Source organism: Miniopterus schreibersii, assembly GCF_964146895.1.
Source record: "Miniopterus schreibersii genome assembly, chromosome: 9".
Taxonomy (NCBI): domain Eukaryota; kingdom Metazoa; phylum Chordata; class Mammalia; order Chiroptera; family Miniopteridae; genus Miniopterus; species Miniopterus schreibersii.
The window spans coordinates 60,736,503-60,761,387 of record NC_138118.1 but is presented as its reverse complement, the minus strand read 5'-3'; the positions used below and the strand labels follow the sequence as shown (position 1 = coordinate 60,761,387).

At 40.6% G+C, this 24,885-nt stretch overlaps 1 protein-coding gene across 21 annotated transcripts in view; it reads right to left on the bottom strand.

Annotated features, from left to right (window-relative positions):
* Positions 1-24,885, bottom strand: part of PPP1R9A (protein phosphatase 1 regulatory subunit 9A) — a 229,092-nt gene continuing 204,207 nt past the window's right edge. For 6 of the 21 annotated variants that reach the window (XM_081147245.1, XM_081147225.1, XM_081147239.1 and 3 more), the window contains 9 exons: positions 24,699-24,856; positions 23,895-24,189; positions 15,766-15,853; positions 15,583-15,666; positions 5,826-6,090; positions 3,740-3,859; positions 2,834-2,857; positions 1,631-1,813; positions 1-297 (listed from right to left, as the gene is read on the bottom strand). In XM_081147245.1, the coding sequence (XP_081003371.1) occupies positions 88-297; positions 1,631-1,813; positions 2,834-2,857; positions 3,740-3,859; positions 5,826-6,090; positions 15,583-15,666; positions 15,766-15,853; positions 23,895-24,189; positions 24,699-24,856 (1,427 nt within the window). In that variant the 3' untranslated portion in view covers positions 1-87. The remainder of the gene's footprint in view (positions 298-1,630; positions 1,814-2,833; positions 2,858-3,739; positions 3,860-5,825; positions 6,091-15,582; positions 15,667-15,765; positions 15,854-23,894; positions 24,190-24,698; positions 24,857-24,885) is intronic. The other 15 variants (XM_081147234.1, XM_081147232.1, XM_081147237.1 and 12 more) reach the window with 8 other exon arrangements.

The following is a 24,885-nucleotide window of genomic DNA, read 5'->3' as shown; positions in this document are numbered from 1 at the left end:
AGTTTATTCTTCATTCCTCCGGAGGAGAGCAGGGCAGGAAGAGGGGGACACTCCTTGGCGCATCCCCCTCTGGCGAGAGGCCCTGTGTTACTGCTCACCAGCACCCTCTGCTGCAGCTGCCATCTTTTCTGTCTTTTTAGATTTCCTCTGCATTTGCTCTTGTTCCTTCCTCCTCAGCTTTTCTCTTTGTTTTTCCATTTTCTCGTGAGCCTTCCGAGCCTTCTCTAGAGACACCTTCATTTCCTTGAGTTTTTTTTTTATCACTGCTCGGTCCTGGGATGAGGTCATTCCAAGAGCCTAAGAAGGAAATATAAATGAACTGAATCTGAAAACCAATGACCTCTCTGCTTATGATGGGGTCTATGTCACCATATGTTCAAACTTAAAAATGAATTTAAACATAATTGAAGAGCTAAAAACTGAACTGAGGAAGAGTTGATCACATCTGCCAAAAATCTACATACCGGGGGACTAACCTTTATTTCTTCTTTTGTTCTTTGAAGTCCTGAGCACAGTACGCCCTAAATCTCACTAAGCAGATGCTTTCCAGGTTGGTCATTAACAGGTGAATGAATGAAAAAAGGACACGATTCTGCTTCTCCAACCTTTAGGCTGTAGACATTTACAGGCGAAAGATGGGAGTGGGCCCCTGCTGCGGCAGAGGGCTCCAAGAAGGGCAGGAAGGATCGCCATAGCTCCCTTTCTGCCAATGTTCTCATTTACAGTGCGGACCAAAAGTGTCTTTCGCACTGGAATGGTCACGTCAGCACGACTAGCCATTCTCTCTCTGTCCGCAGACCTACAGGGGAAGCTTGATTATAACGAGAAGGTTGCTCGATTAGCTTGGAATTCAGAATAAGGGGAATTGGTTACGTGGTACTTTAAACGTTTCATGACCTTCAGAATCAACAGCGGGACGCATCCATCTCCCCAACGGGGACAGCCTTGTCAATGGGGCCCTCATATTCACAGGCTATTGATTGATCTCTAACCTTTTCAAGACTGTCAAGAGATACTCATCTGCCCAGCCACCCAGCAGGGGGCAAGGGTTAGGGGTGGAGAGCTGGCTGTCAGCTCCTTCTGCCCTTTTTCCACAGGGATGGGTGGTGCCACCTCGCCCTCTAAAAAGAGATGGACTGGACAGGTGAAAATGAGACTGTGATGGAGGGGGAGGGAAGACACGGCCTGCACACAATTGGGGGAGAAAGTTTTGGGGAAAACATCATCCCAGTTTTGGAGTGGTGTGCAAGGATGAGTGGGGGTGGAGGAGACAAATAAAGAAGAGAAGGTTCATGAACTGGGTTTTAACTCTTACATGATGAAAGAGTTCACACTGGCCATTATTAAAACTCATACTACATAGAAGTAAGAAGAGTTAATACATGGGCCATGTGTTGCCAGGTGGAAGCAATGGAGTTAAGTCCCTAGCTTTCCTACTCAGTGGCCTACTCTCCAGAACCCCAAAACTTCATTCACTACTCAGAAATAACTCAACGTCCTTTCTGCTGATTGCTGATGAGAATTACCTCTCCCATAGGCAGAATGCGCTTATCTAATGAAATCACTTTAGGTGCTATGAGCAATACAAATTAGACTTGGTCACCTAACAGAGACATATATAATTCTTTACCTTCAGTTTATTTCCATCCAACTGCAGGAGTTGCTCTCCAGTGATGTTTTGGGCACTGAATTCAGAGACATACTGCTCCAGATTTAGGCTCATGAGCCAGTGAGAAACCTGCTGCACATTCCACTCCTGAACGGCCCGATTCTGACACTGACTGTGCTTGGGAGACTGTCCGTCATCAAGGATCTGAGGTAGGAATGTTACGCAGTGTTGTTAAAGGACTGCAGTGCTGTGGCTCAGGGAGGCATATGACGCTACTACAGGGAATTTCTTGCCTACTAGAGCCGTATTTATTATAAACCGTAAAATAAGTTAATAGTTCTAGTAGTGTATGTAACACACATAGTTATTATCTACATGTTTTTAGATGCTTGAAAATTTAAAAACTCCCCCAAATAAAACATAATTTTCAATGCAGGAAGTTTAATATTGACAAGTTCACTCTAATGTTGCAAGTTTTTATATTCAAACACTTTGGAAAGATTATCAGATGCAAAAAACAAAAATTTCATTAAACCCTATATACAATATATCACTCTGCATTTCCTGTCTGATAAGACATTAGAGATATATAAAAACACATTAAATAATGTGGCATCCTTCACTAAGAAGAGGACAGCACTGAGCCCGTGGGCATTTTTAGGGGGAAATTTCACAGCTGTGATTTTATTTGAGCAACAAGCAGACCTGTGAGGACAATGTGGAGGGAATATCCATAATTGCTTTTAATAAGTGAGGAAACTGAGGCTCTGAAAGTCTACAGATCTGTCCAATGCAGAATATTATTTTTAATAAAGCAAAGAGCAGGCTGGTTCCTAGAACCACTAAGCTGAGAGGAGATGAGGCGATGATGGGTCTGGGAGGAGAGACTGAAGTCACCTAGGTGACGGGCAGAGAAAACACAAAAGAGGGGGTGGGTAAGCTGAGATGAAGGCAAAGAAGGCGAAACAGAGTGAACTGGGTCAGCTGGGTAATGGTGATGGGGGACACAGCGCGGGACTCTGGAGGTGGGATCTGAGATCCTCTTGAATAAGGAATATCTCTTAAACTGAGACACAGACAAGGGCAGAGAGTGGAACTACGTAACACAAGCAATGCCTCCACTACAGAAGGGCTCTTGTACTGTTTGAGTTTTCAATCATCTGCAAAGAGAAAAGGTTCAAACAATACCAAAAAAACACCAAACACAGCCCATCGATAGCTCACCTCGTCATCTATCATATCCAGGCTCTGAGTGAGGGAGCAACAAAGGAAATCAAAGAGAAAAATGTTACAGAAACAGGAGCCACAACATATACAGTACAAAGTCTTAATAAAGTTAAAGTCATGCCAAGCCTGAAGGATATGGGCAAAAAAGTTTAAGAGAAAAGAAATGTTTTACAAAACAAAAAACATGTCTGCAAGAAGCAACTACGAACACATATTTAGAGCAAAACTGTACTGACAGTGCCTCTCCCCCTCCCTCCCACCCCAATACTGGTATTTCTTTCCTCTATGTATCTCTTGGGGCACTAAGTCAGTCACTAAGGTAATTTCCTGCCTCTTTTGCACATATTTATCTCCTGGGAATTCTTAGCAATGCTGTTTTGACCTTGGCATCTAAATTAGTGGTCTTAGTAGCTATCTTTCCTTATCAGAACTGCATCTCTCCCCTTTCCACTGCAGTGATTCTCAATGAGGGGCCACGCCCAACTCGGAAGGAATGTCAGAATCTTAGGTTGGGGGTGACAGTGGGAAAGGTGAGGAAGAAAGGGAAGGGCAAATTTGTAAACTCCATGAGACTTCTGAGCTATTTCCTATTTTTGCTCTCCAGTGCCCAGCCTCCCATCCCCACCTCTCTGCTGAGAGTCATCCCATTTGGAGCACAGAAAGGCTGAGTAGGAGTACACAGTATACAGTTAAGGGACATCCCTGGACAGCTTAAAGAGGTTCAGAAACAATATTTTGCTTTCTTGTTGAGACAGAGAGGGAGAGGCCAATTTCCTGTCATATATGAAACCGTGGTCTTGATGTCTACATGCATAATCTACCTTAAACACATTTTCCCTGTGAGAGTGCACAGGTAAATGTGTGCCTGGGAAAGTAGTTCTGTTATAGGTACCATGAGCATACCTCATCTGATGATAGTGCTAAGGACTGAGAGAGGCCCGGGGTTTTGGGCTCTGCTCCTAGGCCACTCAGGTCTGCCGAACTGGTACTACTGGGACTGAAGTCGTCATTGAAGGTAAAATTCTGTAAAAATAAACGAAGCTCAGGGTTAAATGAGCACCATGAATGAACCTGAGGTAGGTGTGCTTGCAAGTTCTAAAAAGGTTATTTTGAAGTAATCTCAGGAGTTGATTTGAGGGTTGGTGGTGACCTTCGATCAGGCAGTGTCTGAGGACACGGCACCTTCTGTGGTGAATGGGGAGTTGTGAGCACTTTCTCTGTCGGGTGAAAGGAGAGGTGTTTTGGAGGAATGATTCTTCAATCTCTCTTCAAGGGTACAGCATTCATTATCCTCTGCAACTGCTCAGAGGAGTAATATTAATGAGCCCATCTTCTTTGACCCTACTGGTGATGAGCAACAGTGTAAGTAAAAAATACAAGGCGGTGTGGAGAGCCTGAGTTACTAGGAACAGATGGCGATCCATATCAGACAGGTAGCTGAGCACCCCTGGGAAGGACCGCTTGCAGTTGGCCGTGATGAATACTGTGAGAAATGGCAGATCCTCTCCTGGATGTGACCTTCACGATGATGGGTTCTGGGGGAGGTCACAACCTGACTACACTAGCTACATGCTAAAATATGACTCACATGGCACCAGCAGAGTCCAAAGAGGCTGCAGCATGAACAGATACATGTTCTCAAGTAATTACCTGGGAGTATAAAGAAAACTTCCCCAGAACTTCATTAAAATGTTCAGCGGATATTAAAATCAAATAAATTCAAGACTGCAGAGCTGCACTTGTGAAAACATTTTAAACCAAATCTGGAGTCTCTCCAGTGTAAGATAATGGAAGAATTATTCAAACAACATTGAGATAGATCAGATCCAAAGTTGAAAATGTCTCAAGGTCTACTGCTGCCAAAACCTCTTATCTAATTCTAGAATGACTGGCTTCCCAGGGACTCGATGAACTTGACCAAAACCCATCTTGCTTCCTACTCCACTTCCTTAGAAATTGGACTGTTAGTTTTCCATTAGGTTCTCTTGTACTGGTTTAGTTGGCTGTCAAGAATAAATGCCATGCCAGAGGCTGGAGAATTCAGTACCAAACAAACTCCGAGGTTTGCTGAAGCTTCAGAGGAGGAGATTAAATCAGAGCACATGGAGCTGGGCTAGTAGAACATTTAAGCAGGAGGGCATTGAACACAGCACATTACCATTTGATATCGTCAGGAGAAATACAACCCCAAAGCCCATCAAAACCCTGTGAGCTGCCAACCACAAGGAAAGAATTAAATTCAAATAACATTAACCACACGTTTCTGTTTGAGAAAGAAAAGTGAACACAGATAAAAGGAGACCAAACAACATGTGAAAGTTAGCCACCGTATGTGTTTCAATAAAATGTTAGGTAAGGTTTGCAGTGTCATGCTGGAAATAATCATCATGCACTTAAAATCAAGTAGCATCCATGCACATAATCCCTAATTCTGCTAAAGTTGAACTTTTGTGATAGAATTACAACAGCTGTTTGACATGAAAGTTTGATTTAAAAGTAGAAATAAGTAATGGTGCTATGTCAGCATTGGTTTGTTTTAAAGAGTTTCATTCAGATGTATTGAACACATATTCAGTCCCAAATTTATCTGTTTTCCAGTAAATCTTGAAGAGCGCAGCAAAAATAGTTTGGTAATTTAACTTAAAGTGGAATACTCGGTAAACAGATCTATCACACTGTGCCGTGATTCAAATGCATCCTTCCCAGCATGGCTTAACTGTCAAACTGAGATTAAGTAGCAATATGTGAAAAGACAGGCAAATCAAGGACTAACGCACAATCTAGAATGGAACGGTATTTAAGAAGGTGATGGTTAAATGGCTTTCTTCTCCCCACTCAGGAAATACCATGCACTGTTTAGGGCAGTGTTATCGCACTGGTGTCTCGGATCCAGAGCACACACACAAGCTGAGAATGCTTCCCAAAGATTGCAGAGGAGGCAGAGATTTGGGGTGTCCTGGTTTGCTTTTTTAATCCGTGTGTTTTCTACCTTGGACCCCTTTTTATCTGAAATTAGAGTTTCAGAAGAAGGCTGGAGGGGACTTGGAGGCGTAGGCAGGTTCCCGAAGGAGTAGGATCCTTTCCGGCTCTCGTGAAACCAGGAGAAAGGCGCGCAGGGTGAGCGCGGGGAGGCGGGCGCCGGGCAGGCTGGCCTGGGCTTCGGCGTGGGCGTGGGCTTCGGGGTGGGCGTGGCCGTGGCTGTGGCCGTGGGCCTGGGCCTGGGCTTCCAGCGGTCCAGCCTGCCGCCGAAGATCCTGCGGCAGGGAGAGAGTGGCGTCAGAGCAGAAAGGGCGGGCGCGATGCTCCACTCGGGGAGCTGAAATCTAAGGGGCTCCAAACAGTTAGAAGGAACACTTTGAGAAATTGCCCTAAGCAACAGATAAAAGTAAACATTTCTCACTTTTGACTAGAACATTTATCCTAATTGCCATCTTTTTTGCATCTAAATGGATACTGTAATGATAGACATTTTTGTACTGCTACTGCCACGGTGAATTTTTATGAAATGTGCCTAATAAATATAAGGGTGGCCAAAAGTTAGGTCTACAGCTGTTTGCATGGAAAATAATATAATAATCAATAAATAATAATACGAGAATAAACCCTGTGTTTCACGTACTCTCAACCGCAAACCTACTTCTGTCAGCCCCTGCATATGTGGATGAATTAAAATCAGGGAGGAGCATATTTTTTAGGAACTGCTAGGAGGTTAGTCACCCCAGCTTTCCCTTTATTTGGGTCACATATCATTGCCTCCCTGCTAGTGACATTTAGCTCATAATGAGCATTCTTTCCTGGCCTCCTCTGAACTCATGTTCCCAAGAGTCTAAACTTTACAAAATGCTATACTTAATAATTTGGAAATTTCAGGGCTCAGGACACTTTAAGCAAAACATACGCCTTGTTGGTTTGTCATCATAATCTTAGCGCCTTTTCAGAGGAGAGCACCAGACCTGAAGTCTTAATACTCTACTTGGAGGCCAGGGTCTGCCACCTGCTGAACACATGGCCTTGGGCCTCCTCTCAGCCTCTATTTCCTCATCTGTAAAAGGTGGATATTTAAGTATCTCATATATGGTTAAGAATTAAATGAGGTAAGGTGTGTAAAAAGTACACTGAAAACTAAAATGGTTTATGCTTATTGTTTAACATTCAAAGGATTCAAAGGCATTTGAGAACACCGTTGGAAAACAGTTATTTTTCTTAATATCTTGCATTTTTATATTTATGTTTTGGTTAGAGAAAAGTAATTACTAGGAACTGAGGCAAGAATGGGCAGTAGTGTCTGTGCATCTTGGAAGTGGTCACCCTCAATGTGTCCAAATGATATTTGATGCGATGCCTATAATTTGTTAGCTGTTGATGTCCTGACAACAAAGAGATTCCCTTTCATTTAAAAGGGCCTCAACACTTTAGCTAGACAACTTATGTGAGACATGGATACTGAATTTCAATCTTCTCGCATCTCACTTCAAATATTTTGAAATACTACGTTTTAAATTTAATTGTAAGTAGTGTAACTCCTAACAATTCCTGTCCATTTTGAAAGGTTGCGAGAATCAAATGAGACAATAAATATAAAAACATCTTGTAAACTGTAAAGCAATATACAAGTGTAAAGGGGTTGTAAGAATGATAACTAAAGAGGATGGGAAAGCCAGTGAAGTTTTGGTAGAATACTGATACCATAGGTTGGGGGAGAAAAATGGTTGGTTACACTAAAGATATGATGATGCACATGGTGTATTTTCTTTTTTAGTGAATGGAAGCCATTCACTTTTTAAAAAAATTGATTTTTAGAGCAAGAGGAAGGAGAGAGAAACATCGACTGGCTGCCTCCTAAACCACCCTACCAGGGATCGAGCCCGCAACCCGGGCATGCGCCCTGACCGCAAGCTGAACCAGCAACCTTCTGGTGCGTGGATGATGCCCACACCGGCCAGGGCTAAATGGCGTATTTCTTAAGAAAACAAAAACAAAACCCCACAAAGGGGTCTGCAGGGATAAAAGAAAGACCGACCAGAGATGTGTCAACCTTTAAATTCATCCGAAAGTTTAAAAAACAAAATTTGTATCCTTAAATCCACCTACTTACTGTCAAAAGGCAGAGGAGTACACTAACTGAACTAGGAAGCACGCGAGCAGGCGCAGACAGGCTTCCGCGGGAAGTGCTCTTCACTCCTGGGTCCTGGACCTGTCCCTGTCCGGTGAGAATCACTGGGGCAGCTGTTTGGATGCAGATTCTTGGACACCCAGACTTACTGAGTAGAATTTGGAGGAGAAGGGAGGAGTTGACCTGGAATCTACTTTAACACATGTTTGCACTGACTCTTAACATTTTTAATGTCTATGTTTATTAATATTATCCTGAATGCAAATATGAGGATTCTGGATCAGAACAGGTTATTAATTACTTACAGAAAATTATTGCACTGGTTCCTCATATCATAATTTCCTCTCTCCAGGGTGACGTAATGAGAACCAGATGTCCCATATACTTGGCCTACACTGTAGGTGTGAAATCTAAAAATCATGAATCTGGATGGTTATATAGGAAAGGGACAGCTGTCCCCACTTCCCCTCTGAGAGAGGGAGGGAAATCTTATCTACTCAACATAAACAAATTCAACTTGGGGAGGATCTTGGGTTCTTAGCCTTTGGAAAGTAACATATGTCCTAGGGGAGATAAAACAAGTTATCGCCAGCTTTACAAGCTTGGGAATGTCTCCATTCCTTCTCTGATCCCCACTCCTTGAAAATGTAACTACACATCTCTGGGGAGGTAAATCTCTCTGCAGATCTCACTGTTTATCGGTAATTTAACTTCTAAGGTTTGTCTTTTAGCACAGGTCCCCACATATCAGTAAAAATGCTGAGAAAGCTCTAATATAAAAATATTTTCTCTGTAGTCTCACAGTCTTCTAATTGGGCATATTTGAGATAAACTGAACCTGGTGATTAATTTTCTCCTTTGGTTATAAATTCCTGAATCAATTAATCAAAATGACATGGGAAATTCTTTAAGAGTTCCATGCACAGTTCAAATAAGGTATGGTAGTGTTTCAATACATGGACACTGTTTTGAAGCTTATACGTAGGCTATTATCAATGACAGCTTGACTATCTTGTCTTATTCCCAAGTGAACTGCCTTTGTAACAACACTTTTAGAACTGCCACCACCACCTCTTTTTTCTTAATAGGCAGGAAATAAAAATATTGGTGTGTAATTTTTGTCATTCTAATGACTTATTTGAAAAGAACTTTTGGTACTTCAAATCCTGGCCAGGCAACATTCCAAAGAAAATCGGAAGACCGCATCTAAAGGCTTCCATAAAATTCTCGCTGCCAGGAAAATATTCAAGACATAAGTCCAGGTGCACTTGGACACCCAGCACTGAAGATAGGCCTGGATGCTGCAGGGGAGTGCGATGAAGGAGACCAAGGAGGCTCAGCCTCCGTTGATACCCAGAGGCTCTCGGGGATAATGCAAGATAATGGAAGGCATGGAGGAAAAGCCACGAGGGAAGCAACGCCAGCCCACTTCTAAAGAGCAGCTGTGTCCTCCCAGCTGCAAACCACCAGGTCCTGAGGTATTTTGAAGAATAGTTGCCAATTCCCTGGTGATTTTTGAGAGGTTGGTTTTAACTCTGAATACAAGGTGTGTGTATTATTCAGAATCTATGGAATGTCATCAAAATCTAATTAGGAGTTTAGGAACTGCCAGACAGAAAAGCATAAACAGAACACAGAATTCAGGCAGGTAGCAAAGGGGATGAACTGAAGAAACTTAGGTGCAACGAGAGGGAGAGGAAGAGCTGCAGACTTCTGCTTACTCACATCAGATGAAGTAAGTCTGTAAGGTTCTAACACCTACCAAGGAGACGGAAGCTGTAAAGCCAGTTCCTTCTGAAGGGGACTTGGAGACCCTTGAAGGAAACAGCTGTGACGAGCATGTGTCCATCTGCAGCTCAGGCAACCGTCTGGACAAACCCTGTTTCCAGATCCTGAGCTGTGGTCTAAATCTCTGAACAATACGAACAGCCCACCTGAGATGGTAACTGCAGGGCATTCAACTTTAACTTATGACAGGGCTCAGGAGAGCTACCCAAATGTGGCACTTCCGTAGAGTGAATATTTTAAGCTGAAGTAATCTGAGAAATGGCAGGTGCAGGAAGGGCTCTCTGACCTCCCCGATCTCCTCTGAAGCAGGTCCTAAGACACTCACGTGAGCGGTGCCCTCCCTACAGAGTCCACGCAGGCCTTGCTCGGCGTCCCGGTTCACTGTCCTTAGTCATGCCCTTCATACCCTTTCCTACCACATTTTCCTACGACTTTGTACTCCTGATAAAAATACTCAGACCTAACCCCTCCTTTGGGTCTTCATTTCCCTATGAAGGCCCCGTGCCACATAAAAATTATATTAAATAAGTTTATATTCTTTTCCTTTGTTAATCTGTCATTTGTCAGTCTAATTACAGGGATCCAGCCAGATTCCTAGGAGGGTAGATGGAAAAAGATTATTTTTTCCTCCGCTACACTCATTTGAAATGGAGAAACTGTCCCCTTAATGAGTCTCCCCCATACTAAGAAGATTTAAAAGGCAACAGCAAGATGATCATGCAACTAAAATCCATATTCTCAAAACAAAAATGTTAAGTTCAGGAGTAATATATTGCTTAGGATTTAAGAAAATTTGTATCATTAAAAATCTGAGAGAGAAATTTGTCTATTGATTCTATCTTAATATATTTAACTGGTTTCAGATTTAACTATTTAAGATATAACATAACCACATTAATAAGACTATTGGGATGTTTAGGATCACGACAGTTATTATTTTAACTTATTAGATTTTTTGAGTTTTTTTAAGAATGGTAAAGTGTTGACTTGTTGGGAACGTAAGTTTGTCAGGTTTCAGGCATTGGGGAATACTTAAGAAAACTGAATAGATTAAATTAATAAATGCAGCTAAAAACAGGACAGAGGATTATGGGGGAACAAGTCTGTTCTACTGAGGTTAAGCTAGTATTATTCAAAGGCCTCTGTGAAAGTAACTGCTTTTATTTCATATAAAAATAGAAGATGCAAAAACAAAATGACAAGATCTGTAAATTAAATTGAAATTCAAAAAATGCTAAGTTTTCAAACTGGAAACTTTAATAAATTACTCTCAATTTATAACCCAAATAATCCTCTTTTTAAGAACACAGGTACCTTTGGACATCAAAAATACCAAGTGAAGGGGAGAACCCACTGGAATTATATTCGCAGAGTTAAGCACTTTCCTGAGCTCTTGCCATCACTGTTCATGGCCACACAGTGGCTAGGGTAACGTTTGCTTTAAAACTTCCCAGGTCAAATTAATCTGCCTTTCTATAATGGTCACTTTCTGCTGGTCATTTACAACCTGCATTTTTGTTCCTGTGTTTTAAAAGGACAATTCTGGCTCCTCTCTGGGTGCTCCGTGGGCCAGATTTGGGCAGAGGTGAGGTGTTTTCTCCTCCTGCACATGTGCTCAGCTCCTCAACTCTTCTGAAAGTGTCTTCACTCCAGCTTCGGCGCAGAGGCTCTGCCCCTGCTCAGCATCAGGGCAGAGCTTCCTCCAGGTCCTAGCCTTAGAGTATGGTCTCAGACTCATTGCAATGCCATAATTTACCTAAAGCTTCTTGGAGAGAAGCATCTATGAAGGGCTGTCTGAACCATAATCCACAAGTCCTTTCATTCTTCAAGATAACACTGGAGTCAGCCTTGGATTGAACAAAACTGCCAGCAAAATACATCTGGAGAATACTTTGCTTAATATTCCTGTGATCAGAATGGCTTTAAGTATAATGACAGCCACTTATATTTATTAAGAACTTTAAATGTGCTTAAATATGACTTTCTCAATGCTCCCAATGACCTAAAGAGGTATGTGAGACATGTATATGTTTCTGTCTTACAGATGAGCAAACTGAGGCAGAGAGGTTAAGTAACTTGCCCAAGATGTAAGTGGCAGAGCTGGGATTTGAGCCCAGGCTCTTAACCACCTTGACATTATGCTGTTGGCTTTTACTAAGGCCACTGTTATGTTTACTATGAAGGTACTGTTGAAGGTGTTCTATTTTAGGAACCAACCTTTTGCTTTATTTTATTGCCCTTAACCAATGTACTTTTAAAATAAATTATGTTGACTCATGTGCACTTCTCTATATGAACAAATCATATCTGGAATAAAGAGAAGTACACACAGATAAAAAAGAATAAACAAATGAATACATGCTAATTTAAAGATCAACTAAATAATGAGTTAGAAATCAAAGGCGTATTTGTTTTTCATAGAACTGTATGGATCAACACTGTCCAACAGAGATATAATGTGAACCTCATTGTATAAATTAAAATCTCCAGTAGTCACGTGATAAAAATTTTTTAAGCTAAAGTTATTTTTTATAATATATTTTCCTTAATCCAAATTATTACTAACATATTTAACATTCTTTTTTTCATACCATGTCTTTGAAATCCAGCACCCGTTTTCTCCCACAGCACACCTCAGTATAGACTAGGCACATTTCAAGTGCTCAGCGGCCACATCTGATGAGAGGCACCTACTGGACAGTGCAGATGGAGAAGGCTGGATGGTGAGAGACCAAGTTCCTCCAGGCCACCTCACTTATGTTTTGGTAGGAAACCAAGGCCCAAGGAACTCAGAGACTTACCTATGGCAAAGTCAGGATGAATACTTGGATTCCAGCTCAGTATTTTTTTCACTGTTCACACTTAGGTAAAGGAAGACTCACTTCCCGAGAGAAGTGCCATCTCCCTCCCCTGTCATTTTCCCACATGCCACCCTCTAGCATTTCTTTGCAGGCTTTGTTTGTTTATTACCATTTAACCTCACCTATTTGTTTCCTGTTGGGCATGTATTTGAGTCACTACGTCTCCACAAGGAATAAAATCAATTCTTTATTCTTTGGGAAGGAAAAAACAAAACCCAAAAACAAATTTAGCAAATGTCTTGCCTTTTTAATGTCTAATAGTCTCTGATTATAACTGAATGACTTCATCAGATTTTTACAACCATGTAAGAATGGGAAGAGACGCCTGCCTAGGAGATAAGATTATGAACTTAATCCATGAGGCTTTCCTGAGAAAGCCTCACAGGGGTGATGAATTTATTCCCACTTCTCCACAGCTGCAATGGGAGCTTGTGGCTAATGGGCCTGACCACCCACATACCTTCAGGGACCCTGTGAAACCAACTCAGCTGCACTAAGGTGCCACCTGGCAGTAAATGTTCTTCCTGGAATATGTTTTATATGGTTCTGGACATTATCAATCTACATAGAAGAACAAAGGCTATAATTAGATTTGATTAATGTTAACTAAATTACGTGGCAGCTCAAAAAAATATTTTTCTGAAATAGTCTCTCTTCTTCCCTATTCCACTATTTCCATTACATGGATTCCTTTCAGTTCGGTCAAAATTCTACTGTAATTACACATAATCTGAAAATGATGATTCTCATTTAAAACTATTATGTAGCACTGGTACATGTGGAACTATCTGTGATCACTAGCTGGTCTGAAAGTTGGCCTTAGGCACGGTGAGGCACTGTGAGCATGACACCCACCACTGACAACCCAGGGTTTTGCCTAGAGTGAGGTGAGCACTCACCAACAGAATCCAGACTCTGTGCTTGATTTTCATCTGGGATTATACAAGGCAGTAATACTCTGGCTACTACGCTGACATTCGGTTAAACCTTCTCATGCCTGCTGAATGCCTGTGTTTATGTCCCTTTTAGCCTCAAAGGTGAGAGGGAGTGACTGTCTCAGAAGCCCAGGGACAAAAGGGAGGACAGTGCCCCTTCAGGGGCGTCCGAGTTTCTCTCCCAGTGTGTATTTGGGCATCTCTCTCTCTCTCTCTCTCTTAAACAGTTTCATTATGTGTTTCTTTTCTTTCCCCCAAGTATATTTGATAGTTTCCTATTCTTAACTTTAAGGCACAAAGCAGACTGTTTTATATTTCTCACTCGGAAACCACACAAAGTTAAATCTCTTTTGAGTTGCATTATAGTCTTACTTTTTCTGAGATTGCTGCCCTCAATACAAACAGAGCTTTCTACCTTTCTCTACTTTATAGCATAGTGGAAAACCATACTCACAAAAATAATTAATCTGGAACTCTCTCTTCTCACCCCCCCCCCCAATCCTTCTGTAATCCCAGGGAGAAGGCAGTTTCTCACCACGCGGTAGGGCAGAAAAGAGAAAAAGTGAAAGGAAACAGCAGAGGACTACCGAGGAAATGGATAAGTGGTCCCCAAATGACTTTACAGTCCTTTCCTCTTAGCATTTTGTCTTTTGCTTCCTTAGCCTTTGCTTTTGAGATGATTCCCAAATTTCATAAATATAAATAAGTCAAACAGAGAAAGACAAATATCATATGATTTCCCTTATGTGTGGAATCTAAGGAGCAAAATAAAATAACAAACAAAATAGAAACAGATTCATAGATACAGAGATCAGACTGACAGTTGTCAGAGGGGCTGGGTGAAAAAGGTGAGGGGATTAAGAAGCACCAATTGATGGTTACAGAACAGTCACGGGGATGTAAAGTACAGTACAGCGTGGGGAACATAGCCAATAACACTGTAATAAGTATGTACGGTGCCAAGTGGGTACTTGAAATGTTGGAGGGAACACTCTGTAAAGTGTACGATAGATAGTCTAACCACTATGCTCTACGCCTGAAACTAATACAAAATTAAATACTGAATGTAAACTATAATTGACAAATAAAACCATTAGATGCATAAGTACCCAGGATGACATGGAGTGTTGGGAAGACATCTAGACAGGAGGCAGAAGCCCCGCAAACTAGCATTCACTGCCTGTTGCGTAATCCTGGGGTAATCAATTAAAAGAGGTGAATTTCTTCATCAATAAAGCATGGCACTATTATCAGCTCTCCGATCTTATTGTAAGAGTCAAATGAAATGATAAACATAAGACTTCTCTGTAACTTGCAAACAATAATAGCAGTAAATTGATATCTTTATTATTATTCTTGAATACCTCTGATGTGTCAGGTACCATTTAAAATGTTTTACATGAAAACTCCTTTAAGCCTTACACTAACATTATAAGGTAGGTGCTGTTATTAGCCTCATTTCACAAATGAGAAAACGGAGACATAGAGGCTAACTTGTCCAAGATTTTAAAGGTGAGAGCTCTGATTCAAACCCAGGCAGTTGAACTTCAGAGCTCTATGATTTACTATCTCCCTATACAAACCTAAATTTAAAATAAAGTTATCTCAGAATAAAAATAGGAAAACTCCACAACATGCTGTATAAAGCTCACTTCTCTAAAGGAAAGGCTTCATGGAGCTGTAGCATAGTCGGTAGGGCCTACCAACAAATAGCTGAGTCCAGCAAGAAAAGGTGGTCATTCTTACACGCATGTGGACCGAACAGTCTTGAAAACCAAAAGGTACTTAATGTCACATAGATATAATTATGCTGCATTTAGCTAAATATTTAATGAAACTGTTTATGTGATCAAAATTCTACAATTAAGCCAATGGGTATCCCAAGGCCCGGTAGTGGGCTTTAATTAGAGTAAGACAATTACAAATTGTGAAACTTTTCTTTCATCTCACCTCCGGGTAGATAAAGATACTGACTATTGCTTTCGGTTAACAGTGGAAGGGGGCCAGAAGTTTAGATACAGAGATGAATCTGAGTTCTTAATCACTCACCCATACCTGCTACCTGGAGAAAACCTACTGGCTTCTTTTTCTTTCCATTTCTTTCCCTTGTTGGAGCTCCTTCGCAACGGTGCCCTATGAAGAGAGCACGCAGTCAGAAAGGGGGAGCTGGCATTTTCTCTTTTTAATCCCTCTTTTACAGAGGGCTTGCTTTTAACATCATGAAGTGCTTACCCCAGATCCACAAACTTCCGCTTAATTTTTCCTCCTTGCACCACCAACGAACTGGGCGCTCTTAGTGGTTTGGGACCTTTGGCACCACCTAGGATATACACATATGGTAAGAAAGACCGGTTATTATTATTATTTTTTTAAAGCCATGAGTCAAAAGTCAGTGCATCTCTCAACAGATTTGCCTCAATTTCTAATTGTAAAAGATAATAATGGATGTCTTTTTTTTTTTTTTTTTTTAAGATGCAGTAAACCTAGCTATGCTGAGAACCATGCAGCTAAGCCAGGAGATGTCCTGTTGGACCAAAGCCCAATACTCATTTCAAAGAGCTTTAGCTTCAAATATATTGGAATGAACAAAATAACAAGGGATAAACACCATCAAATCACCCTTTACATAAAGCAGGACCAGTATGACACGACTTTCATTTTGTTCCTGCGCCTTCTCAGAGGAATCTGGTCCCCTTATCTCTCAAGTCCGCTACAGAAAGTCACCCGCCCGAGTCTGAGAGATTTAGGGAGAAAGTGAATCAGAGCTTTCCCTTCTGGTCCCTCCCTTGCTAATGGCCTGTGGCCAGCCCTGGGACAGACGAGGGCAGAACATGGGGAAGATGTTCTTAAGCAGGGGCTCAGCTCTACGACACTGAATATCTTTGAAAGTTCTCTCTTTGAAGTTGGGTTGGAGCGTAACTCGGCTGCTCCTCAGTACTTGGAGCTGAATGATCTTTGCCTCTGAGTTATGCTGGCACTCTGAATGGCAGCAGCTGGGGATGGGGGCACTCAAAATAATGCCAAAAACCAATCAGTGGAGAGGCTCTGCAAATGGAGTTCAATGTTAAATGTAGGAGCTAGAATCTACTGGTAAAACTTATTCCACCTTGGACAAGGCAGATAACTCCTAAGGCTCTACCTGAAACCACTGAGCAAAGGGTGCTGTTTGGTTTTATCTTTCAACAAATCCAGGTATCTGAGATGGTTAAAAAAGGGTGTTTTAATTTTGAAGCATATTAGGGTGTGAAACTACTCCTTTCTAATTGTCTGTTGGTGTCTGTCTGTCTCTAGCTCTTTAAAATTAAAAAAATTCCAGCAACTTCCTGGCATGGAGTGCAGAGAGAATAGTCCTAAGAAAGTGTTTAATTAACCATGCAGGTTAATTTTGCTTATAATTTTGTTTACTGCAGGAAAAATTTCTTAACACACATACTTATAAAACATGAAGAACATACACAGTTCTCATTTAGATCTATGTTCAAAGCTCTAAAGAAGCACAGGACACTGACAAAGACTCTAAGGATTTTTCGCAATGAGCTTTTCATCTTTTTGGTTAGTGATATACAGATTACAATAATTCCTTCAAATGTACATAATAAAATAAAAGACTCAGAAATACGTCCATGTCCAAATCCACTTCTAACCTCAAATATTCTGAGTATTTGCAACGTTACTCTTTGGGTAACTGAATTAAATAGCCACAGATGTGACAAAGACACGTAAAGAAAATCCAAAGACACAAATACCTTCTGAGGTGATTTTGCTAATGGAGGTTTTTAAAAAGCAGAATTTCAGTTCTCTTAAGGGAAGGCAAAGAAAGTGCTGGATCCTTCCAGATCAATCCTAAAGCAACTCTTAATGGTTAGGACTGTGCAAAGTTAAAAAGAAGACTGCCTAATTATTTTCTGAATTAGAGGTAGCTGGGAGATGTTTTAACGAGCGGTGAGAGGACCAGATGAGACAATGTACTTGGATACACTCTGTAACCTATTAGTGTTGCAGTTATTGGACCTCTTGGGACTAAAAGCCTGATTCTGCCCATTGCACAGCCTGCTGCTAGGCAACCTCACATCATTATCTCACACATTTGCCAAAGTGTGTTCCAAGGAACACTTACGTGAATGCTTTTAAAAGGCTGAAGAGGCAAGATTAAGTAACAATGCACTTTCCCATTTTAAATCAATCAAGTGCCCGTTAATGGACATCAGAACCTCTAGTCTGTGTAAAGACCAATATTGGATTGTTATGATTTCAGAAAAAGAAATGTGACATTTTTTGTTTGTTATTTAGTTTTATATGAAATTTCTGTTAGGATTTTTGAAATCTCTCCAACACTACCTTCATGAGCAATTAGAAGTCCGGGGACCTAGTCCTAGATCTGACAGCTAAATCCTATGGCTTTTATGGACTTCATTCTCCTCAGTCTCACTGCAGCAAGACCCTTGACTACCTCTCCCTGTACTGCGGGGATCCCCAAATCGACTTTCCAGCCCTGGCTTCTCTGCTGAGCTTACAACCTCCTCTATTACAAATGAGGTGATCATCTTTCCCCCATAATGTTTCTGATTTCCAATTTTCTATTAAAGTCAATGCCATGTTTTCTGAGGCCAGAAACCCTGTGGTCAGTTTTAATCTCCTCACTTTCTTCCCCCTGTATCTAGTCAACTTGTTTCAAGGGTTCTTGCATCTTTCCTGTCACTGTCCATTGCTCCTCCTAGAGGTGGTCACTTCAGAGTGTCTCCTAGCTCGTCTTTCCCACACCTGGCGTCTTTCCCTTTTTATTCCTCTGCTTGAACATCTTATGCTTTCCTAGCAAGGTAAGGTATCTATGGTATTTAAATCCTACAGCTATAGACTTAACCTACCTATTCAATTTTACGTGCAACCACTCTAACCCACATGAACAAACTGCTTCAGGAAGGCTGGGCAGCCCCATTCCTTTAAATTCATCACATGTGTGCCTGTCTCTGGCAATGCCACCTCTCTCTGCTTGACATGCCTTCCTTACCTACCCTTTCTGCTTTTCAGTTCCTCGATGGTTACTCTAGCTGTATGTTCTTTGTTTACCAACCTCAGTCAGATATAACCTTGCCATCCTCTGAGCAATGATAAAATTTCCTATTTCTATATTTATAAAGACCTTATACAACATATTTATAGTAGATTAATCATGGAAATATTTCTACTTGCCAGGACATTAATTCAACAGATATTTTTGAAGACATGTTCTGTGTCAGGCAATGTGCTAATAGCTACATGTAAAATTAGAATAATAATCTCTAGAAATCACCAGTAGAAAACTGATAGTGTTTAATTTCTTTTACTTAACCTTGTCTGCAATAAAGGCCCATTGCTATGTAAGTCTAGAGATCAAAAGTTTAGTATTAGGTTACTCAAAGAACAGGCATGAGGAAAACATGTTCATGTCTCCTATATCATATAACTTGTTTTATAAACCTCTAGAAATAATCTTTTACTTCCTCTAATTTTAACTGAAATGGGGTTAATGTTTATCATTTAGCCAGTTATAATGGGACTTTTTCTACCCTAGTTTCCACTGAGGTCCCACAAATATGACAATGATATGATGACTTGTGAAGGCAGCACTGACACCTTTTAGAGAACTCCCAACTTCAGTTAAGTGTTCAATCACACCGGAGCATTATCCTCAGAATTGCAATCCAATACATCTAGAACTTAATTACTACCTTTGTAGTAACTTGATAGACCAAAAGCAATGGTATATTAACTTTAAAAAAAATCTAGACAGCTCGGCCGGGCGTGGCTCAGTGGTTGAGCATCGACCTAGGATCCAGGAGATCGGGGTTCGATTCCTGGTTAGGGCACATGCCCAGGTTGCGGGCTGTAGCCAATCAATGACTCTCTCATCATTGATGTTTCTATCTCTCTCTCTCTCTCTCTCCCTCTCCCTTCCTCTCTCTGAAATCAATAAAGATATATTTAAATAAAATAAAATAAAATAATCTAGACAGAGGGTATCCAGCAATGTTCAGTGGAAGGAAAAATAAGTCTATACCAGGGACCAGCAAGCTTTTTCGGTAAAGGGACAGATAGAAAAATGTAGGCTGTGGGCTCTTGTCTCTGTGACAACTATACAACTCTGCTATTGTAGTGGGAAAGCAGACAGTATCCAACTGAGTGAGTGTGGCTGTGACTTTATAAGCACAGGGGGAGGCTGGATGTGGTTTGATGACCTCTGTTCTAGAGCACCTGCACTGGTTATCTGTAGGGACATACTTATCAGTTCACCCAAGACACTTATTATGCATCAATTATATGCCATATTCTTTTTGGGGACTAAGAATACAGGGATGAACACGATGCATGAGAAAACTCTGGCTCACATTTGACAGCTAGAGAGAGAGACTGACTGGTCTGCAAACTCCTTGAGGGAAAGCATGGAATCTTGTAATCGTTAATTCGGTCTTTAGTACAAGGCCTGGCACAGAGCAGGTGCTCAGCAACTGCTGAATAAATACAGGATGAATGGATCAGTGTCAATGAACATGGAAGGCAAAGAAAACTCTTCAAGGGAAGGAAAAACGTGAGGCACTGCTCTCATCTGGTCCCAGTTAATACTCTAACAACGGTTATCATACTAGTACCTGACTATTGATAAAGTCAGTACTTAATAAAAGTAAAATCCGCCCAGAAAAATTGAAAATGGGAAAAGCTCAAGTACTTGGCCTCCGGAGAAGCAGCAAACCACTCACTCCCTAGCCCCTGGTCCTCAGGACAGCTGGGAACTTCATCCCAGAGACACAACAGTTACAAACAAGGGAGGCACTGGGGAAAAGGGTGAGTTTTACTGCTAACTATTGCTAATCACACTTTACAGGATGACTGCTGCCAGACTGCAAAGCACAGTTCCTGTCCATGTAATACTTCTAAAACTGAGAGGAAACATCTGCTGGCTTCAAAGATTCACAAATACGTTTGACGTAAAAGGCAGAGAGAAATAATCTAAACAAGGTTTAGCTGCTTTGAAAAATCTTTGGGTCAGATTTCATGTGTGCGAGATCCACTCCCTGACTATACGTAATTTCTGTCAAAGACCTGGTTATGCTCAATAAACTCAGTGGGCCACAAAGTACTAACCTTTAGATCCAAATATACACTTCTGTTTTGTCTTCTTATGGACAATTAAGGTCCATACATATATTTTTCTGAAGGTATATGATAGAGGGCTTATTTCTATAAAAAGCATATTTCTATAACAAGCATATTTCTATAAAAAGTGCTATTATGACCCAAAGTTTAGGTTAATTGATGAGAGTGTGTGAAGCCTTTTGTTCATCTGGAAGTAGGCCAAAATCACAGTGCAAGTCTTTCACCAACTTGACAACCACTTTTTTCCCTTTTAAATATATCTTTACTGATTTCAGAGAGACGAATGGAGAGAGAGAGAGAGAAAGAGTGTGGAGGGAGAGAGAGAGTGTGGTTTACTCATTTCCCTCCTGCACAGGCTCATTAGAGGGATGTACCGCAGTTCATTTCTCTATCCCACTGGTGACTACTCCAGTGCTCACCAGGTTTTGGTTGTTCCCAGGTTTTACTATTACACAACAGGGCTGCTGTGGATATTCTCATACGTGATTCTTAGGAGACAAGTGCAGGATTTCTTTTGGATATATAAACAGGTGAAGACTTGCTGCGTAGGCACATTTTCAGATTTACTAGGTAATGTCAAATGGTTTCCAAAAAACCTGCACCAATTTACACTTCCACCAACAAGTATCTGATTTATGGTTGTCTTACATATTTGCCACCATTCGGTAATATCAGATTTTAATTTTTTGGCAATATGGTAGGTATAAAATGGTATCTCATTTGACTGATTTCATACAATGGGGTTGAACAGCTTTTCATAAATATTAGGGGCATTTGATTTCCTTTCTTTATGAAGTGCCTGTTCAGGACATTACACATTTTCCTCCTGTATTATGTGTCTTTTTTTAGTGCTTTATAGGAGTTACTTACATAATCTTGGCACTAACTCTGATAGTTACATGGGTAGTAAATATCTTCTCCAAGTTTTTGGGATTCTTTATTGTGTCTTTTGAGAAATAGAAGTTTCTATTGTCTACCGCTATTAAGAGTTTTCTGAGATAGTTGCAGAGTATAAAGAAAAAAACAAACACCCATTTCCCTTGTCATCCCACCACCATGGCAGTTCATAATTATGAAGTCCCAGGGTGTATTCACTTAATATCATTCGACTTTATCAATCTTTTCGTTGTGGTTTCTGTTTTTTGCATCTCGTTTAAGAAATCCTTCCTTACCCCGAGGTCACAAAATGTTCTCCTGTATACTTTTTAAAGCTTTATGATTTTCACCCTAGCTGGTCTTGCCCAGTGGTTAGAGCATCGGCCTGCGGACTGAAGGGTCCCGGGTTCGATTCTGGCCAAGGGCACGTTCCTGGGTTGCAGGCTCGGGCCCCGGCCCTGGTCGGGGTGTGTGCAGGAGGCAACCAATTGATGTCTCACATCGATGTTTCTGTCTCTCTCTCCCCCTTCCACTGTCTCTGAAAAGCAATAGAAAATATTCTTGGGTGGGGATTAAAAAAATATAAAAATAAAGCTTTAAGGTTTTCTATTATCCAGTTAAGTGTTGAATCCTCCTTGAGTGAAATTTTTGCATGGTATGTGATGGGGGGAGCTCATTATAATTTTTAAAAATATGGATAACCAATTTTCCCAGAACAATTTATTAAAAACTATTCTTTTGCTACCCATCTATACATGGCAGCTGTCATAAAATGTATGTGTGTATAAAATCTGCTTCTAAGCTCTTTATTTTGTTCCTTAGTTTATTTTCATACCTCTGTATAAAGAATATACAGAATTAAATAATTCCAGGTTTCAGGTAAGCCAAGGCCCTCCACCTCAGTCTTCCTCAAGAGTTTCAGGTGTTTTGGCCTTTTTTTCTTTCTTATAAATTTAGAATCAGCTTGCCAAGTTCCACAAATTGTTGTACTGAATCTCTAGATCAGTATGGATAGAAATGAGATTTCTTTTTTGCTATTCAATTTTTTAAAAATGACAAAAGAATTTTACAGTGAACAAACATGTATCTACCCCCTAGCTTCCATAATTTCCATTTTGCTACATTTTCTTTATTAGACAGCCATCGCTCTACTCTCCTATTAATCCATTAGTTTTTAACTGCATTTCAAAGTAAGTTGCAGACACTTCACCCTTATACTCATCAAGGTATTGATTTTTACACATTTACTTTAGATCTTGTGCGTGTATATATACACTTATGTACATTTCAGATGTGAAAGATAATACAGTTGACCCTTGAACAACATGGATTTTAACTGCATGGGTCCACCTATACACAGATTAGATTTTTTCAATAAATATGGAGTAAGCCCTCTGTATCTTCGGGTTTTCCATCCGCAGATTCAACCACCCGTGGATTAAAAACAGCATTTTCGATCTGCGGTTGGGAATGTATAGATATGGAGAACCAACTGTGCTCCTGTTCTACACCATTTCATGTAAGGGATTTGAGCATTCGTGAATTTGGGCATCCACGGGGATTCCTGGAACCAATCCCCCAGGACACCACGGGACAACAGTAGTTAAGTTTTAAATAAAAAATTATATGTGGATTTTCAACTGTGCGAGGGTCAATACTCCTAGTTCCTCATTGTTTAAGGGTCACTAGATAACCCAATCTACTTGGTTACCTTGTCAGATATGGTAGGAAGAGAATGAACCTATTCTTTATTCATCACTGCAATACTTAACTTGTTTAAACAAGAACTTATTACTTCTATAAATTAAAATAGACTATTAAAAAGACAAAAGTCTATTGACACTGCTTTGAAATTCTGGTGTTTATTCTAGGAGCCTCTTTTAAAATTTAATAGACTAATCCCCCTGCATTACCTTTATCATAACTTTCTATCACATTCTTTTGCATATTTAAATGATTATTGTGAAAACGTCTAAATAAAAACCAAATTAATAGGTTAATACTTATAACGCTTTCATCTTCCCATATATATTTTTATATGACTGTGTAGTGTTTATTGAAACTCGGCTGCTATTCTACAAAATCTCTAGAAGGCCTTCTGAGGAATTTCATTCATTAGTAAACCTGTGGAGAGCTAAAGTACCAATATTAAAGGTAGGAAAAGATAAAAATAAATAAATTGAAGAGGGATGTTCTCTTATCCCATAACATTAAAAAAGCAATATTAATTATCAGCTGCGAAAAGACAATGGACTTAGGATTATGAGAAAAAAGCTATTTTTATATTGCACAAATCAAGGTGTTAGTGAAGTTAGAAAAAATGAAAGAAAAACAACAACACAAATTAACAGTACCTTTTTCTTGTGATATGTTCCTGGTGGTGGCTTGATGGTGGCAAGGAGATTCTTCCATATCATTGTCAGATTTTGAAGGAGAGGAGAGTGAAGTGTTTCCCCAAATAGAGGAAGTCTCCCTTTCTGGTTGCAGGGGTCCTTGGAATTCAGCTATGTGGTCAGACTCGGAGAAGGGCACACTGCCGGCCACTGAAGTGAGGGATGGAGCACCAGAATCTGATTCTGGAGAAGTTCTCAAACCCTTGGGCGGAAGTGATTTGGTAATATGCATGTGGTTATGGAAACTGTTTGAAGGCTGTTGATATAAGAGATTATAAAGGAGGTTATGCCACTGAGCATCGGTTCCATGTAATACTTACTTTGAAATCAGATTGACCTTTTTTTTTTTTTTTCCGTAAATCCCCATGAAAACCAATTTTGTTTGTTGGTTTACAAATGAGACTCCATAGTTCACAATGACTCACCATATCATCACTGTAACTAACACAGACACCTAAGATATACAGAAACAATTACTTGTACATTCATTATTTCCCACTAGGTAGAACCGACTGCTGAATATAAAAGACACCATCATGAAAGATGACAATGTGAATAATGCTCTTGGTTAGTTCATTGAATGAGTACAGAAAGAATTTGAATTACAACAATGTATCCAGTTGAGTAAGGATTTTGGAGACAAAAGGTGAACTATTCCAGCTATTTCCAACTAGGGCATAGAATCTGGTTGCAGAGAAGTCAGTAAACTGTAGGAACAAGGATAAGGCCCAGCACTGTAAGTCAGAAAACGGTCAAAGGTCTCACCTTTCGCTCTAGACTGTCCTCTCCATCTGTGGAACTGACACTGTCATAGAGTCGTGTCCTAGAAGGCCTCTGGCGTCTGTTCTTCACCGAGAGCTGGGCGCGGGTTTTCAGCGCTTTTGAATCCAGGCGCTCTGTCTCTGGGACTGCTTCGTTCAAGTCTGAGGAAAGAATATTGGAAAATAGTCAG